General features: G+C 60.7%; 1 protein-coding gene across 1 annotated transcript; it reads right to left on the bottom strand.

Annotated features, from left to right (window-relative positions):
• Positions 1 to 625: 625 nt before the first annotated feature.
• Positions 626 to 13,554, bottom strand: Ccdc27 (coiled-coil domain containing 27). Its single transcript, XM_077791345.1, has 13 exons — positions 13,393 to 13,554; positions 12,648 to 12,769; positions 11,967 to 11,971; positions 11,701 to 11,811; positions 10,833 to 10,990; positions 8,017 to 8,166; positions 7,038 to 7,127; positions 6,302 to 6,695; positions 6,062 to 6,192; positions 4,385 to 4,462; positions 3,916 to 4,128; positions 2,025 to 2,129; positions 626 to 745 (listed from the first exon to the last, which is right to left on the bottom strand). The coding sequence occupies exons 1-13, from the start codon at positions 13,552 to 13,554 to the stop codon at positions 626 to 628; spliced, it is 1,839 nt and encodes a 612-aa protein (XP_077647471.1).
• Between the last annotated feature and the right edge of the window lie 4,690 nt (positions 13,555 to 18,244).

Below are 18,244 nucleotides of genomic sequence, written 5' to 3'. Positions count from 1 at the left end.
GAGGGGCGGAGCCGAGTCCAGAGGGGCGGGCGGGAGGGGCGGAGCCGAGTCCAGAGGGGCGGGCCGGGAGGGGCGGAGCCGAGTCCAGAGGGGCGGGCGGGAGGGGCGGACGGGGGAGGGGCTCAGGTCGGGGTCTTGCTGTGCCGCCGCCGGGAGACTCAGGGTCTGCAGAGGGCACCTGGTCCTCCCGCGGCCTCCCGAAACCAGAAGTCCAGGAGCGGAGGGGTGGGAGGAGTTCTAAAGCCCCCAGCCCAGCCACCAAGGGAGTGGCCCAGACACCTGTGCCCATGGAGACAGCAGGCCCCTGATGGCCGGGGAGTGGGTGCTACAGAGAAGGGGAGGTGTCAGCCTGAGGGCAGGAGGCACCTCGGGCTCCTTCAACCTGGGGCTGTGCGGGGGGGGGGGGGGGGGGGGGTTGCTTAGTGTGAGCCTCCCCAAGAAGGTCCCGGGTGAGTGCTGGTGTGCGGACCCTGAGCCCAGGGTGGAGGAGACTAGCCACAGGGGCAGCAGGGAAGGAAGAGAGGAGACCAAGGCTGGCACCAGGGTTTAATTCTGAATCAGAGCAGCCCCCCCCCATCCCCGGGTCCTGGCCTCTGAGGGCGCCCTGCCCTGGGCCCTGCTGGGCTTATTTGGAGGTGGCCTTCTTGGGCTTGGTGAGCATGATCTCTGACTGCTGCAGCGGGGGCACTCTGACCCCCTTCTGCTTCAGCTGGTTGTAGTAGTCGCTCCTCTCTGAGATGATCCTCTGGACAGGAAGTACATGGGCAGGTGGTCTTCCCTGTTTCCCACCTGGTCTTACAGCCTCTGCCCAGGCCCTGTGGGCTGCTGGACACTGCCCCGTCCTCCCCTGGAGGCTGGCTAGAGCAGTGGTGTGCAAGTGTTTGCCACAACCTCTGCTGGTGCCCTCTGCCAGTTCCTGTGGTGTAGGACTCTAGCAGCTGGTCTCCAGCCTGGGCGGACAGGGGCGGACAGGAGAGGCAGGGGCAGGGCAGGAGTAGACCCCCACCATCAGCTCCTGGGTTGGCTCACCACGAAGCCCATGCCCATTCACCCCTTCCGCCCAAGAGTGTGAGGAGCCCAGCCTCCCAGAGACTAGGAGGGACATCTGTCCCTCAGGTCCTTTCTGTCTGTGTAGCACTGGGTCAAGGGAAAGTCCCTGTCCCCCTCCCAGCCCTCCTCTGCCCTGGCTGTCAGCACATCAGGTTGAGCATAGGCCCTGGGTGCTCCCTCCCCCACCAGCAGGAGCCAGGCCACTGACCTCTCCCCTCTGTTCCTGCTTACAGCAGCAGCATTACTGACCAGACCCCCCACACTTCTGAGGCAGAGGACCTGGCCGATGGGACGCATGGGTGTGTGCTGGGCTCAAAGGGCAACACCGTGGAGGAGGTATGGGTGTTGGGAACAGAAGTGGCCGTGAGTGAGAAGTGACCCCCAGCTCAGCCTCAGGTGCTCAGAGACCCCAGAGCTCTGGGTCCCACCGTATCCTGAAAGTGGGTGTGCACTTCGCCGTTACAAAGCCAAGCCCCAGTGGCCCAGGGAGCCCAAGAGTGGCCCACAGCCTGGCCACCGCTGAGTGGGTGGTGACTGCTCCTGCCAATGCACCAAGCCTGCATTACTTCTGCTGCAGCCCCCGCCCCTCTGAGCCCCTGCTTAGGGACCTCAAGTCAGTGAGCTTCAAGGCTGAGGCTGGGCCCTGGCTCAGAGGTCTGGTCTGGTTCCAGCAGAAGGGAGTCCTCCACCAAGGAGCCTGAGCCAAGCAAAGTGGCCCCGCGAGGCAGCAGCTGGCCCCTGCTCGTGGTGGTCAGGAGGCGCTGTGGCTGCTGCAGCCACCAGTCACCAGTACGCTGCCTCCCTGGCCCCCCTTGGGAGGGTCTGGTACCCTCCGCTCAGGAAAGCCTGGTCCTGGGGCCATGGTGACGGGTGCACAGCCAGGGTGACAGAGCCCCCAAATCCAACCCAGGCTCCTCCCCCCACCCCAGCTGCAGGTCTTGGAGGAAGGAGAGGCAGAGAATACTAGAGAGTACCTGCAGGGCCTCCAGGATGTGGTTGTCAGAGATCTCAGTGGCCAAGGATTTGATCCCGCTGACATTGAAGGTGGCCTGGATGATCTTACTCCTCAGTCTCTCAAGCTGCCACCAGAGGGAGGATACCATCACTCTTTGCCCCAGAAAGATGCTTTGTGCGTTGGCTGTGCCATGCCCTGAGTCCTACAGGCCAGGAAGGCACGTCCTGCCCTCCCTGTGCATGGTGTTAGGAGCTGGAAATGGGCCTGAGGTCACATGCCTGCCCCAGGTTCAGAGGTACCAGATCAAATCCACGACCCTGGGCAGCCTAGCGTCAAAACCAAAAGCTTCTGCTACGTCAACTTTTTGCCTGTCTTTAAATTGGAAAAAAAGTAAAACCTGCACTGAGTTAGATATAGTTCAGGGCTGCATACAGCCGCGGCCTCATCTCCTGACCCTGCAGGGAGCTCCAGCCAGCCCGCTCCTGGCCCTCAAGGACACTCTCCAGGAGTCCAGCAGGCCTTCCCCTGAGCACGGTTGGCCCTGGATTTGGGCACTTAACAACTGACCTGGTCTGGGACCCCTCCTCCTGTTCCTCATGGCCTGAGGCCTGGTGCTGTGGAGCAGCCTTCAGCCAGGCCCTGCAGGGGAGGTGTTCTCTCCCGCCGTGAGCATCCTGTGCGCTGGCAGCCACCGCCCCCACGCCTCCCGCAGACCAGAGTGAGCTCTGCGGCATCCTGCCAGCCTCAGGCAGGGTCCCCAGCTGCAGCTACCAGAGCAGCTCCGCGCACCCCTGTGTCCAGCATCCCTGACACTGCAGGATGCCACCGAGAGCCAGGGGCCTGGAGTGACAGGGAGTGTCATCGTGTCTGTTTGCCTGTTGGGCAGTTGAAGCAACAGCCGGAATGTTGTGAGCCCCTGGGCCTCGAGGGGAGGCGGATCCTGCTCTTTCCCACATTTGTGCCCCCATTCTATCCCCAGCACCATGCTAGGGGCCAGAGGACAGAGGGGACAAGGGACTTCTCTGTACCAGGAGCACTTCCATGTGCACAGCACTATTGGTCATCCGGGGCATGCTCCACGGCAGCATGGTGTCCTGGGGACCCCAGTCTCACAGCATTCCACACTCTACCAAGTCCTCGAGAGTTGGTAGGTGACAAGGGTGGGGCTGGATTTCTAAAAGAGGTGGAGTGTGAGGGCCCCGGTGGTGCTGTCCAGGCCAATGGGAGAGGCTGGCCTGAACAGGAAGAGGAACAGAGTTGGACAGAGTGGACTTGCCTGGAGGGTGGATGGGGAAGGAAACTGTCACTTCAAAAGCCCGTGTGTGTGTGTGTGTGTGTGTGTGTGTGTGGTGTGTGTGTGGTGTGTGTGTGTGTGGTGTGTGTGTGTGTGTGTGTGTGTGTGTGTGTGAGACCTTTCCCATTGCTGAGTTTGGATCCTAAATCAAGGTGGGCTCTGGGTCCCTCTCTGGCAGGTGCACCCATCCCGTGCTGTGCTCATGACCTCCAGGCTGAGCGCAGCCCCAGGTGAGGCAGCAGGTTCAGGCCCCAGCACCACAGCAGGTGTGGCTCACCCATCCTCCCTGCTTCAGGCCACACCTCTGTGAAGCGAGGACAGTGAGCAGGTCCACTTCACAGCTTTGTTGAAAGAGTCAAAGGACGTTAACAGAGCAGGGCTGGCTGGGCCCTCTCCTGCCTGGTTCACTTACCAAGACCTTCTGCACCTTCCTAGCCCACCCCAAGGCCCATTCCCTGCTGAGCGAGGCCGCCTGTGGGTGCTCCCGACCGCCTGCTCCCTCCCGGGCCACAGCCTAAGCGGCAGCTCTCCCTGGGTACTGGGATCCCAGGTGGACCAAGGCCCACCCCCGCCCACTTGGTGCACGGTCTCCCAGGCCTGGGAGGACGGCGCATACCCGGGACTGGGCGCTCTCCAGGGCCACGCGGGTGGCCAGCTCTGCCTGCTGCACCACCTCGTTCCTGCTCTGCAGATCCTCATGCAGCTGCTTCCATCGCTGCCGGTGGTCCTGGTCCAGGTCCGTCTGCGTCTGCAGCTCCCCCACCTTGGTGCTCAGCTCCGTGATGGCCAGGTCACGTTTGCTGAGCTCCGTCTCCAGCTCTGACACCCGCTGGGAGGAGCCAGGGAGGACAGGAGTCACCCTCCGGCCTGGGTGCTCCCGTGTGGTGCCCACTGGTTCTCTCCCACAGCTGGAGACGACGGCCTGGCTCCTCCCTCCCACCCCAGAGCCAGCCGTCGCCAGGGCCCCTGGTGCAGATTGGAGGCCTGGGGCATGGGGGGTGGTGCTGCCTGAAGAGGCCCAGGCTCGGCCAACAAGAGCAGGGACAAGCCCCCGGCCCGCCCTTCCACACCACCCAGGCTGGCACCTCTCGGAGGACGAGGTTGTCCTTCTGGATGAGCCCCATCATCTCCTGGTGCTTCTTCTCTTCCCGGAGGCTGGAGAACTGGAAGGCAGACAGAGGCTTGGCCTGGGATGCTCGTGCCGAGGGGAGAGTCGGAGCCCTGGCTCCCGCTGCCTCCTTCCCCAGCTCCGTAAAGCGACAGAGGAGGAGGAAGAGCCTGAGAGCCTGGCGGTGTCGGACTGGCGGGACCTAAGCCGCCCACAGGGCGAACTGCAAACTTCCCGGCTCACCCACCGGCTCCTAGGCTTCAGGAAGGCAGCGGCCCACGGAGGCTGGGACTAGTTACTTCAGAAACTAAGGCCCACCCCTGTTCCCAGCCTCAAGGGGCCAGGTTCCTACCTTCATCCACCCTGACAGAGACAGCTGGGCCTCAGGCTGGAGAGGCCACCTGCTTGAGTGGGTGGGAAGTGGTGCGGCTGGCTGCCTCCCCCACCCGCCCCAGGGCCTTGGCCTTCTAGATAAGACACTGGTGCTGTTTCCCAGCTTGCTGACCAAACCAAAAGGACAGACCTGAGAACACTGCCCTTTGAAGCTCCCCGAGGGACACCACTCTGCCAGAGAAGCCTCAGAGAAAACAAACAGCAGAAAGATCCGGAACAGAGGGCAGGAGGGCCAGCTTTCCTGACGGCCACTGAGGCCTGGGAAGTGGGCGAAGAGAGGCCCGGCCTGTGAGGCCCGGACACCCGGCCAAGGGGCAGCTCCAGCCCTCCACTGCTGGAGTGGCATCCAGAGAAGGGTCGGCAGGCCTGGGCCTCCCCGCAGCAGCCTGGGCTGGACGGCCACAGGCACAGCATTTGCAGGGCTCAAGGATGCCGTTTCCCAGCTGGACCTGCGGCCCACCGAGCCATCTGACACCAGAGTGGGACGCAGGCGCTCTGTGTCCCCAGGCCTTCTGCCTGCGCACCCTGCCGGAAAGCCCCGGAGCACCTCTGCACCAGGGAGGAGGGAGATCAAGAAGGAGCCCGTGTGGGGGCAGAGGCTCAGACTGTGGCGCTCAGCCCTGAGGCTGTTTTCAAAACTCTGGTTTCGGTGACTTGGGGACCATGAGCCACTATCCTGGTGACATTGGTGCCAGGCAGAGCTGGCTGGTGTGACAGGATGCTGTTGACAGGAGAAGGTGGAAAGGGTGCAGGGGAGAGGAAGACCCGAGGGGCAGGTGCTGAGCCTGCCGTTTCAAAACTCGAGATTCCTGAAGAATCAGGGGCTCTTGCGGGCGGCTGCTGGGGAGGGCAGCGAGAGGCAGGGACTTGCGGGACTAGAAACCTGAGTCTTTAAGAGGTGCCACCGGGAGCTTGGGTAAGAAGAGCTAAGAGCATCCGCAAGAGCAAGGGGGCTCCGCGCACCACACGCTCTCCGAGCACAGAGGGCCTCGTCCAGGGGGTACCCCGGAAGTGACCAAGGGCACCTGGGGCAGGAGACAGACACATGGTCAGGGCCAGAGGGCAGCAGGGCCACCAACTGGACATGTGGGCTAAAGCCTCCCACAGGCCCTGGTGGGAATCTCCGCTCTGCCACCATCAGCCACGTGACCCTGGGCCAGTGCTCAGACGCCCCGGGCTGGGAGCCTCCACCTGCCGCCAGACGTGAGCCAACCAGGGCTGGGGGGCCAGGGCGCCCGTCGCTGGGCCAGCGCACAGCCACCTTGTCGGACATGGCCTGCAGCTGCTGCTTCCGCTCCCGCAGCTCCTTCCGCAGAAGCTCGTTCTCCGTGTTGATCTTTCGCAGCTGGGATTCTAGGAACTCCACCTGCCGCTGCAGTGTCGTGATGGTTCCTGCGTGAACACGACGGTCCCACTGGCGGGGGACACTCCACGTCCCTGGGTGGCGCCCCCTGCCCCCCCTGCCCCGCCCGCCCCTGGCCGGCTGGCTGGGCCGCGCCACCTGTGGCCAGGGCGTATCTGGTCCTGGTGACCCCCAGCTCGCCCTGGAACTCCACCAGCATGCGCTCGTACTCCTCCAGCTGCGCCATGAGCTCCTCCTCCAAGGACTCGGTCAGGGAGTAGGCCTTCCTCGGGGGGCTCCCCTCCTCCTCCCGCAGTTCCCAGCTCCGTCCCTCCGATTCCTCCTGGTCCCGGACCTCTTCCTCGTCCTCTTCCTCCCCCTCAGTGCCCTCCTCAGGCACGGCCCCCATCCTGCCCATGCTGCCCTTTGCCCTGGTCACCGGGGGCCCCTTGTCTTGGCCTTCCTCTTCCCCCTCCCTCTCCCCCTCCTCCTCCTCCCCTTCCCCCTCCCCCTCCCCCTCCCCCTCCTCCTCCTCTTCCTCCTCGCTGGGCTCCTTGGCGTGCTCCTCCTGCATTTGGGGAGGGAGAAGAAGGGGGCTGGGCAGGGCACTCACAGGGCACCTCATCCCAGCTGCTGCGGAGCAGCTCACCGGCCAGGCAAGCCCCAGCCCCTGCCCAGCCCCTGCCCAGCCCCACCGGCTCAGGGTGGCACCTGCTGTCAGGAGATGGCAGGACCTGTGCCCACAGGGCTAACATGACCCACCCCTCACCTGCACTGGGGACGGCCCCCCCAGGCCATGGCCGCACCTGGGGACAGCATGCCTGGCCCCTTTAGCAGGGACCCGGGCCGCCCTGGAGAAGGGGAGTGCCCCTGCGCGGCCCGGCCAGCTCCGCACCTGCACCCAGTGCTCCTGCTCCTCCTCATCCTTGTAGAGGGACTTCAGGATGTTCAGAACCCCCAGCTTCTGAGCCTCCGAGGGCCGCTCCTGCAGGACACGACCAGTCCCTGACTGCAGTTGCCCCCACCCAGTCCAGGAGGGCGACTGCAGAAGAGGGTGGGGCACTGGGTGCTCTGTCAGCCCAGCAGTGCAGTGGTCGGCACATGGGCAGTCCCGGGTAGCTGGCAGGGCTCTGGGCCACCGGCAAGTGGCCTATAGTGACAGGCATGCTCATCTGGAGGAGTTGCGGGGCCAGTGCAGACCAGCACCCCTGACACGTCTCACCTGGGCACTCCACAGCTCACACCCAGTGGCCCTGGAGGGTGGGTGGGGAACCCATCTGCCTGGCCCTGCCCTCTGCATGTGGCAGCTCTGAGGAGTTTGTCTGTGGTCCGGGCCTCCTCCCCGCCCCAGCATAAGCTCGGGCAGGGTCAAGTCTTGGGAAGATCCAAGGACCCGACACACCTGCCTCATGGGTCCTCTGCCCAGACCTGGCATCATATCTCCACCCCTGTCCCACAGTCCAGGACACTGAGGCCGGGTCGGAGCCGTCCAAAGCCAGAAAGTGGGAGAGGGCTCACAGGCAGGTCAGGGCGACCCAGGAACCGCTGCCTGTGTCACCCACAGCCTGGCGTGGGTCACACCTGCAAGGTGGCCTCCAGCCTGCAGATTTCAGAGGTGGGCTCAGCCTCACATATGAGCGGGGAAGCCACCTGGTAGTGCCACGACTGTCCAGGAGAAGGCAAGTCAAGGGCCCAGCTCACAGCGCTCGCCTCCCACTTCCCACCCCTGCCTAAGTCCCCGCGGGAGTCCAGCCTGTCCACCAGAACCCAAGGCCAGGCCACACTCCAGGGGGGCCTGCCACGTTCCAGCAGGCCTGGGACTGGCCGGGGGCCTGAGGTGGCCAGCCCCGCCACTCACAGCACCCCCTGCTCACCTTCCTATCCGCAGACGCCCGTGTCTCTTGGCTTTTGCTTCTGAGGAGGCACCTCAGCTGCTTCCTGAGAACCTCCTTCTCCCGCTGGAGCGCCAGGATCTCCTGGTCTTTCTGCTGGACCCGCGTCTCCAGCTCAGACAGGCGCCGGATCTCCTCCTCCAGCATCAGCAGGGAGTGTTCCTGGGCAGAAAGACAGGCACCTCCATGGGCAGTCAGGGACACAGTCCTCTCCGCCCGGGAGGAGCAGGCGGCCACCCAGAGTCCCAGTTCTGAGACCCAGGGCTGCAGCACATCCCCGCAGCTGGCTCCGTGGCCCATCATCTGGGCGCCTGCCCTGAGAGCAAAGCGTCGTCCAGCTTCCCCCACTGAAAGGCAGGAGGCCGGTCTTCCCCCACACTTAGCCAGCGACGCCCCAGCTCCTCGGGGCCCTCGGCCTCCTTCTCAGAATCTCCATTGCCTCGGTTCTTCAAATGTCTTCAGGCAGACAGGAGCCGGGAGGGTTTGTCATCAGCAGATCTGAACTTGGGTCAATGATAAAGGAAAGTCTCCAGACAGGGAGAAAATGACCCCAGACCGAATATTCTGGAAGGAAAAAATAACTTGAAGCCTTTTTACCATTTGGAAAGACAGTGATACGTTTCTGTCTAGTGTATGGGCAAAGAAGACACCACAAAGGAAATGATAAAACGATCTGAACCTTGGGAGGGAGCTAAAGATGTGATTAAGGTCAAATTTATAGCCTTAAAATGCCTGTATGAGGGCGAAAATGGGAGATCCACGATCCCAGTACCCAACCCGGGAATTGAGAACATGAAATGCAGATTAACCTACAGGAAGGGGAGAAGGAAGGGAACAATCCAGTTAGACACAGGAGGTCAGGGGGAAGAACTCAGCAAACTGGGCAACATTTTGACATTCGGGAAATCTAACAGGCGTGTGCCAATCATCTGTGCTATTCCTACAACTTTCCTTTCTGTCTGAATTAGACATTAGAGGGGGGGAAATAATGCAGATTCACATTGTGGTGTTCTGGCCCTGGTGGTTTTAGACACATGCATGTGTCTGAAATTAGCCCAGTGACAAGTGGTAAGAGCACTGATCTCCTCTTGGGCTGTGTCTCCAGAGTAGCTTGCTGGTGCAGGAGACTCCCACCACCAAATGAGAGTAGCTCATCTAAGACAGCTAGGAAGAGAGATCAGCAACCCTAATGCTACCATTTGTGCTCCTGGAGGCAGCCAAGCCTGCAGCCCTTCCCCTGGGTGGTTCACATGCATTGTCTGGTAAATCCCACTGTTGGTCCATGATAACAGTGCAGCCAACGGTACTCTGCACGTGTCTGTGTGACTCTAGATAATCTATCCTCCGGCCATTTCTCAGAAGTGGAATTGCTTTATCAAAGAGCAGAAACACTTTTTAAATCATGAAAGCTATCATCATTTACAGTTTCAGGGGTAAATGTCACCTGAATATCCTGGAGCTGGGCTTTCTGGGACTCTTCAGTCCCACGGTGCCTCCATCCAATATCATCTCCCTGGTGCTCCCACCAGCTGCCCAACATCTTATCACTCATTTCTGTACCTTTCCTTAATGCTTCATCAATTCAAAAAAATGAATGATATAAAAATCAAACATACAGCCAGGTGCAGTGGACATGTCTACGACCCCATCACCAGGGGAGGCTGATGCAGGAGGCTCACAAATTCAAGGCCAGCCTCAGCAACTTGGCAAGTGAGACCTTGTCTCAAAATAAAAAGGGCTGGGGATAAGGCTCAATGGTACAGCACCTCCGGGTTCAACCCCCAGTACCAATACATAAATAACTGGGCACAAGAGAAAATTGACAAAACACAGGGTAGATGCTAACAGAAGAATTAAAATGGAGCAGCCTCTAGCATGACTGATGTAGACAAGAGAAGGTGAAAGTTACCACGGTCAGGCTTGAAAAAGAGGCTACCCCTGGAGGCTGAGGCAGAGGATTGCAAGTTGGAGGTCAACTGGGCAACTTGGCAAGACACTGTCTCAAACTTTAAAAAAAAATCAAAGGCTGGGAAATGGCTCAGTGGGTAGAACTCTCACCTCCTACCATGCCAGGAAAAAAATGACAGACAATGCTATTCCTGCAGAATCCACGGGGAAGATAGCGGTCACCCTTGTATTCTGGCAAAGTCCAAAAGTTACACGAAAGAGGCACATTTCTCAAACACACACCCAACCAAAACAGGAGGACAAATGAAACGCGTCTCTTGTAAAGAAATCACATTTGTCATTAAAAAACCCTCTCCTATAAGAAAGCTCCAGGCACAGATGGCTTCAATGGCAATTCTCTGGAATCTATGGGAGAAGAGAGTCCAGTCTTAGGCACGATCTTCCCGAGCCTGGGAGGGTGAAGGGAAAGTGCCCGCGAGCTCACTTTTCAGTGAGACCCTGATACCTTTGACACCAGAATCCAACAGAGAATCGTAAGACAAGCAAGTCATAAGCCAGTCTCTCTCGTGGACCTGGATGTCACAAAGAGGACATGGCGGGAATCGAGCTGGGTGCAGATCTGCCTGTTGAGCTGCGGGTGCTGCTGGTGTGATTCAGAAGGCTCCAGAGGGGAGTTTCGGGGCGACAGCTCGGCAGAGCGTTGGGGGTTAGACATGGGGCAGTTCCCCTGGGTGAGGACGGACAGGGGCCGGGGGACCTGTCAGTGTCAGATTCGTTGCAACCAAAGAGGGGTCTGGAGGTCCCACCTGGGGCCTACCCTGGCTAAGCAGACCTGGAAGGAGAGCCTCCTGGGGAGTCAGGACCCAGAGCCAGGGGCGTGGGGCCAGTACCTTCTCGTGGATGACCGAGATGTACCAGGGCATCCTCGGTCTCGGGAAGCTCTGGGCTGTGAGTGGGCTGCTGGTGACGGGACTCGGGGTCCGGGGCTCGTCCTCCTGGTGCAGGTGGTTGAGCTCACAGGCGCTCTGACTGAGGGGAATGAGGCGCCCTGGCGGGGCAGAGGAGGAGCGGGCAGGGGCGCTCTGGCCTGGCATGGCGCCCACCTGCAGCCACCTCCCCGGTGACCTGCTCCTGTCTCCTGATTCTGCTGCCATGGTAAAATCTAAGGATCCCCGTGTGCTCAGCGTCCACCCACCTCCCCAAGAAGCGGACCTGAGAAGGCAGTGGTGTCCCCAGGGACGCTCTCACGTCCACGCCCGTCCCTGCAGTGCGCGCAGGGGGCAGAGAAACCGGAGCTGGGGGTGAGGCCAGGAGGCCCTCCAGTGTGGCCCTGTGGCCCCAGGCCTGACCCTCCTTGGACCCAGGTTCTCCGCCTCCCCCAGCCCAGAGGGGCTGGTCACTGTAGACTGTCTCCTCAAGTCCAGGCAAGAGGGACGCATCTTAGTGGGGATTTCGTCTTTTGGCAAATGAGAGCCTGCTCCATCTGTGCACATGTGCCTTTCGGGTCTCTCTCCAAGAATGGGGTGTCCCGTGGGCCCCTCAGTGAGGCCCATGAGGCCTGTCCACCCAGGTTGGGGACAAAACCTTTCAACTGCAGTTTTGCCAAAGACCAGGAACTGCTCTCCTGGAACCTGCAGGGTCCACTCTTGATGAAAGCAGAGCCTGTCTTGGGAGGTCATCTCCCAGAGCCCCTGAGCAGAGGCGGTCCTGGGGAGGACCAGGCCCAGCAGGGCAGGCAGGGGCTCTGGGGCTCCTTACTGTCCACTCCTGTGTCCCAGCCCCTCCTGTCCAGGAGCGGGTCCTCCATCATCCTCCAGGTCTCAGGGCTGACGCACACCTTCCTGGGCAGACCGTCCACAGAGCCCGAACCTGCAGCGTGGAGGGTGCCAGGTGGTGACCAGACGGCCAGTCTCCCCAGGGCCCCGGCAGAGCCCACGGTGGTGCCTGATGGTTGACCACGGGGCAGGGTAAAGGTGACTCTTGGTGGGAGGGGTTGGCCAGAGGTGGGTTCTGGCCTCCGCCACCACAGCTGTCACCTGCACGCCAGCGGCAGCGCCCAGGGAGCAGAGCGTGGAGCACACCGGTGCCCAGGAGGGCACCCTGAGCCCCAGAGACCTGCCCACCTCAGGGTTCCTCTCCCTGGGAGGGGAGAGCAGCACCCAGGAGGAGGAGCTGCTACTTGTGCCCAGCTGCCAGCTGAGACCACGGACAGTCCTCCAGGGCTGGTCACAGGCACGGAGCCTCGAGCCTACCCTCCTGAAGGGCAGCCAGGGAGGCTGCACACGCCCAGGTCGAGAGCAGGGGGCGGGGGTGAAGCCTGGCTCTGACCACTGGCCGCCAGCTGCCCTCTGAGCCCCGCACCCTGCATCGGAACACGGGGACTTGCTCAGGACAGCCGCCGGGCTCCGCCACGGTGATCGCTCCTAATGCGCTACCTGTGGTCTTCTGGCCACGTTGTTGACAGTCCCACAGCCCCGCCTCCTCCCTCTCCCCTGTCCACGGCGTTGGGGACCCTGGCTCATGAGAGCGGAGCAGGAAGGTGGGAGACAGGTGGGAAGGAAAACCTCGTCCCTCCCCCCTACCCCCCGCGTGGGCACCCTGTGCCAGGGTGGAGTCAGAGCAGCCGCCAAGGCCGCACGCAGGCTGAAGGGTGGCAGGGGAAGGGGCGGCTTTCCCCAGGGCCCTGGCTGGGGTTCTTACCCAACTGGGATATGGATGTGGCCCTGGTGCTAAACTGCGGGCAGCCGGGCCGCCTGAGAAACGCCCTCCTCATTTCCTGCATTTCGGACACGAAGCCATCAGGGCTGTCCGTGTCCTTGAGGTCACTCTGGCAAAACAGGAAACATGAGGCAGTCAGTGAGAGAGCGGCCCCAGGAGGCTGCTCCCACTGCTGGTGCCCACTGCGTCCGTCTGCCCTTCCCGGCTACCTGGGTCACAGCAAAAGCCATGCAGACCCTCACTGGAAGCAGCCTGGGCTGAGCCCTGGGCACGTCTAGGAGGCGCCAAGCCTGCTTCAGGCTCTGCAGCACAGGATGCCCCTGGCCCTTCTGCTGACGCCCTTCCCATGTCCTCTTCTCCCCCTTCACCCTCCTCTTCAAGGCGCTCCCAAGGGAGACTCCAGGCAAACGGCGCATCTCCTCCCCAGGCCTGGGCTGGGTTCCTGCTCTGGGCTCTGCTGGCCAGAGGAAGTGGGAGCCAGGCTACAGAGGGGAGCCAGCCTGACCCAGCCACTGAGCTCAGGATGGGAGAGAGCAGGCCTTCGCCGAGCAGGAGGACGAGGCCAGCAAGGGCTCTCCCTTCCAGCCCCAGCTCTTTGGCTGCCTGGAATCTGCCTGTGGACACCCACCACCAACACATCTGTGGAGTGCTGTCAGCCGACGGCAAGCGGGAGGGGGTCAGTCCAAGGTGGCTGACTCCTGCAGCCCTGGTCCTCCTGCCCGGGGCCCGTACCATCTTCCGGTAGTAGCGGCTGACGGCCTGGGCCGACCTGCTGAGGCTGTGCTGGTTTCGGAGCTGTCTCCCTTCTGGGTTCTGGGTGTCGCGGCTGGACACATTCTGGAGGATCATGAGGCCCCTGGCGAGGGGGTGAGGCATCAGACTGCACCTCTTCATCGTGCCCTCTTGCTTAGGTAGCATCAGGAAGGGGGACAGAACTTCCCAAGTTCGCCCGGAGTCCACGCTGGCCTGCTGCTCCTGGGGACCCTCCTCAGTCCGGCTCAGGGTGTCCAGGGGAATCTGACCTTGAGCGGGGACCTGCTGCCTGGGGCAGGTCGGAGAACACCAGCTTCCAGAGCTCCCGTCCCGTGGGACCCTGGGAGCCAGGTGTGGCATCACAGATGTCTCCATAGAAACAGGGCAGGTCACATCTGCCTCCATTTTCTGCAATTAGGAAAGGGGCCTGAGAAGGGGAGCTGGGAGTGGTCGGCAGGACGCCCCAAGGTGTGGCAGTGCAGGGGCGGCCTCAGGCCAGCCGCCGGCACCCCCTCCTGGTTTGATTTTGAAAACCTTCATCCTCGTTTTTTAAAATGTATTTTTATTGTGCCTTAGAGTCAGACCTTCAGGTGGCCTCACGGGACATATTCCCGCTGCACGCACCGTGGTGCGGTCAGCTTCCCTCCCCCCTGTGCCCCTCCCGCGTCCTCCCTCGGCTCCATCACCCCTGCTGCCCCTTATTTAAACCTGATTCTGCATCAGGGGCCTGGTTAGGAAAGGTTGATATCCTTGGTGAAAACCCACCCTCTGCAGGCATCTCTAGCACCTGGGGTGTAATCATCTTTTTTTAATAGAGTGGGACGGAGGGAAAGGCCTCTTCCAGATAAAGGCTCCCTGTTCCTTCTGGAAGCAGAACCCTTCTGCACCGAGCTCAGGTCGAGAGCCCTGTGCTGGCCGCCAGCCCTGCTTCCTGGCCTGCCGCCACCCCAGGCTGGGGCTCGTCCTGGGGGTGAGGAGGCCGGGGCCTCTCTGTGCTTTCCAAGTTCCCTAACACTTCGCGGTTGAGAACCAGTTCAGGTGTTCACCGGCCAGCAGGACCTCTGCAGAGAAATGCCCATCTCAGTCCTTTGCCTATTTTTGTGTTTTTGAGTGGGGTTTTGAGTCTTGGAGTTTTTGATATATTCTGGATACGAATCCTGTATCAGATGATTAGCAAATACTCTCTCTCATTCTGAGGGTTTTCTTTTTACTCTATTGATTTTATTCTTTGAAGGATAATTTTTTTTTAACTTTGATGAAGCCTGGTGTATCTGTGTTTAATTTGTCACCTGGTGTCCTATCTGAGAAACCGTTGGTGGTGAACCTTTTTTTGCCCCGGGGGTTCTTCTAAGATTTGTGTGGTTTAGCTCTGGGTGGAGTTCCTTGATCCATCTGGGTCAGGCTCTGTACGTGGTACGGGCTCCCAACTTCCTTCATCACATGTGGGATCCAGCTTCCCAGCGTCATTTATCCAGAGGACTATCCTGCCACCCAGTGAAGGGACCAGCAACTGCCCAACCAACAGATGCAGGCTGCATCTGGGCTTTCTGGGGCTGGGCCGGGCTGGGCCGGTACCGCTCTGTTTAGCTTCACAGGATCTTTGACATCAGGGGGCGATTCCTCCAGCATTTTTCAAGACTGCTTTGGGACGGTGGCCACACCTGTGATCCCAGTGGCTGGGAGGCTGAGTCAGGAAGATCCTAGAGTTCAAAGCCAGCCTCAGCAACTTAGCAAGGCACTAAACAACTCAGTGAGACCTTGTTTCTAAATAATTTTCTTTTAAAAAAGCTGGTGATGTAGCTCAGTGGTCAAGTGTTCCTAGGTTCAATCCCCAGTACGAGAGACAGAGGGGGGGGGGGGAGACAGGGCTCTGTCTGTTTGGCACACCTGAGACTCTGAGTTTTGGGGTAGACTACTGTCATTGTTTAAAACCTGTAGCCAGGTGTGGTGGCACACCTGTCATCCCAGCGACTCTGGAGGTTGAGGCAGGAGGATCACAAATTCAAGGCCAGCCTCAGCAATTCAGTGAGACTCTGGGGAATATAGAGCTTAGTAGTAGAGCACCCCTGGGTTCAATCCCTGGTAAAAATAAAATAAAATAAAATAAAAAACAACCCTCACAATCCCAAGCTCTTGGACACAAGAGCTTTGGGATTGCAAAAATTACTGAATTATGTTAGAGAGTCTCTAAGTCTAGGAAAAGTGTCTGGAAAAGTTTCCTATAACCACTCTCCCAACTGAGAGGAGGTGCCTCCCTTGGAGTTCACTGGAGCACTCAGGCCGTATGGTCATTCCACCTTCTGGAATGTACGGGTCAGTCAGTCCATAGAGACAGAAGAGGCTGGTGGTGCCAGAAGGGGCAGGTGGGCAGGCCTTGGCGGGCAGGGGTGGGGGTGGGGCAGGGGTGGGGGCAGGGCTGCGAGGCTGGTGTGGAGCCAGGCGCTGGGGAAAGGGCCCCTGTCCGCTGGCTGCCCTCTCTGGGTGTCCGCCCCCTGCGGGTCATGCTCCTGGAGGTTCCCGCCTCCCTGGGTGAACCCGAGAGGGGCTCAGATGGCTGAAGGCTACTGTTTTTCTTAATTATTTCAAAGACAGAAATTAGTTAGAAAAGCCCCGATTGTGCAATCAGGGAAGGCCTGTGTGGGAGGCTTGACCCTCCTGGAGACAAGCAGCCTAAAGGGCACGGGGCCGGGAGGCTGGCTGGACCCGAGACAGGTGCCTTAGGGCCGGGACCTTGCCTGTGCGCGTGGCCCGCCTCGGAGACCAGGGAACCATCCCAGTCCAGGACCCCCGCGCCCTGTGCTTCCTAAACTGGGGGAGGGCGGTGTGTGCCCGGGGGAGCCGAAGCAGATCACCCCGCAGGTGCAGGTGCCGACTGGCCCGGCCACCCCCGGGAGACGCCTCAGCTCCTTGGGAGGGGATGTTGCTCCCTGGTGAAGGTCTCCCGGCCACCCCCCCCTGGGGCCCACTGCACCCGGGGAGCCGCGCCCTTCCCACGCCGGCCCGCAGCCTCCGTGCGCTGGGTGAGTCCCTCTGGGTCCCGCCACGGCCAGCAAAGGACCATGCGGCCCTGCCGGGACCTCACGGGCTCACACAGGTGGCGATCCGGCGGCAAGCCCCCGAGGCCTCTCCTGGGCACAGACTGCGCTCCGCCCCACGGGCAGCCGGCCCTCAGCGCGGTTTGGAGAGCTGTGGGCCCTCCCTCGGGATTCTCCGCCTTCTGAGAGGCTGCCGCGTCCTGCAGGGCATCTGCTCGGGAGCCAACCCTTGAAGTCCTGAGCTGTCCCTGCTCACTGCCTCCTCACTGTGCCCGGCTCCCTGACACTTTCCCGTGCAGGGACTTGTAAGAAAAACAAAAGGAGACGAAGCTCGGTGCAGGGGAGTGGGAGCCCCTCCAAATGCACCACCTTTAGTCCTGATGCACTGCGCAGTCTGCGAGGTAGTGCCGTGTGACTAGGGCTTTTTCCTCCCTCGGACAATAAGGTGTGGCCCTGGGGGTGGCCCTACCTGTAGCAGGCACCCAGAGGGGTCGAGCTACACTCACCTGTTCACTTGCCTCATTTGAATGGCTTCTCCCCAATAAAAGGGTTCAGCACGTGCTCCTGTCTCTTTCCATGGACCCCTAAGGTCAGGAGCCATGACAGGACCCAAAGAAAAAGGTACTTGCCCTGTGTGGTGATTTGGTGCAGCCCAGTTCACCTGCAGACCCTGAGTGTTGAGTGGTGGATCGCAACACAGGGGCAGGAGTAGAGGCTGCCCATGGGACCTGCCAGCTTTGTTTAAGTCCACAGTTGCATTAGGTTGTTGGCATCATTAGTGCTGATTCCTCGTTGTACACAGTTACTGTTACGTAGGCAGGTGGAGGCACAGTGACCCATTGGTGTTGTCTAACGAGTGTTCCTTCATTCCCAGAAGCTGAGTCTCTGAGATCAAGGTTGAGGCTGGTAAGACTCTAGCACAGAGCCTCCTCAAGGAGGACGTTACCACAGCAGCCAGGCCCTGAGCCTGGGTTAGTCGTCTTATTAGTTCCCGGGGAAGACGGCAGAATATTCCAATTGTGGGGAAAAAATGCTTGTTATTCCTTGGGAGTGTGCTCACCAGAGGAGACTGGCTGTCTTGTCCATCTCCACAGCCAGAATCCTTACGGGACTGCAGGACTGAGTTTTTCCCTGGTCACCTGGTCACCTGGTCACCTGGTCCACGGGCTGGCGCTGCGAGTCTCTCCACACTGTTAAAACCGCCTGTCTTCACCCTGTTCTGCAGCCACACCTAGCGCAGCGAGCCCTGCTGCATCACCTGTTCCCCGTCCTCTCCTTCCCTCAGCCATCCCAGCAGCACCAGCCTGCCCGGTCCTGTGTGGGCTCCTTGTCCCCTCAATGCCATCAGCTCCACCACCAGTGACCTGTTTGCCCCAGAGGGATGAATGCCATCTGTCCCCTAGCCACCTCCCTGGTCCTGCCCTCTGAATGCAGAGGCCACCAGTGCCCTCAACACAGACCAACCAGTGACATTTCAGAAGCGTCTGACAGTGGTGTCCAGAAGTGGCCAGAGCCAGGGCACCGGCTGCTGTGGCTGGACAGATCTGGGGTGGGGTGTGGTGACACAGGGCCATCCGAGTGGAATGGGCACCAGCTGCTGCCTCTTGCTCTGCGTAGTTGAGCATGTGCTGAGCCAAGCCATGCGAGGGTGGCTCAGAGAGGATGTGGTGTCACCCTCGACCGCCAGCATTGCGGTTCCAGTCCTCCACCAAGGTTCTGAACAGCTGTGTGCCAGGCACCGTTCTGGGGGCTGGAGACACGGCTCCCAGTGCAGCAGAGACCCCACCCCGGGCTGG

The sequence above is a fragment of the Urocitellus parryii genome, chromosome 11 (genome assembly GCF_045843805.1).
Source record: "Urocitellus parryii isolate mUroPar1 chromosome 11, mUroPar1.hap1, whole genome shotgun sequence".
Classification (NCBI taxonomy): domain Eukaryota; kingdom Metazoa; phylum Chordata; class Mammalia; order Rodentia; family Sciuridae; genus Urocitellus; species Urocitellus parryii.
The sequence above is the reverse complement of the archived record's forward strand: the minus strand, read 5'-3'. Positions and strand labels throughout refer to the sequence as shown.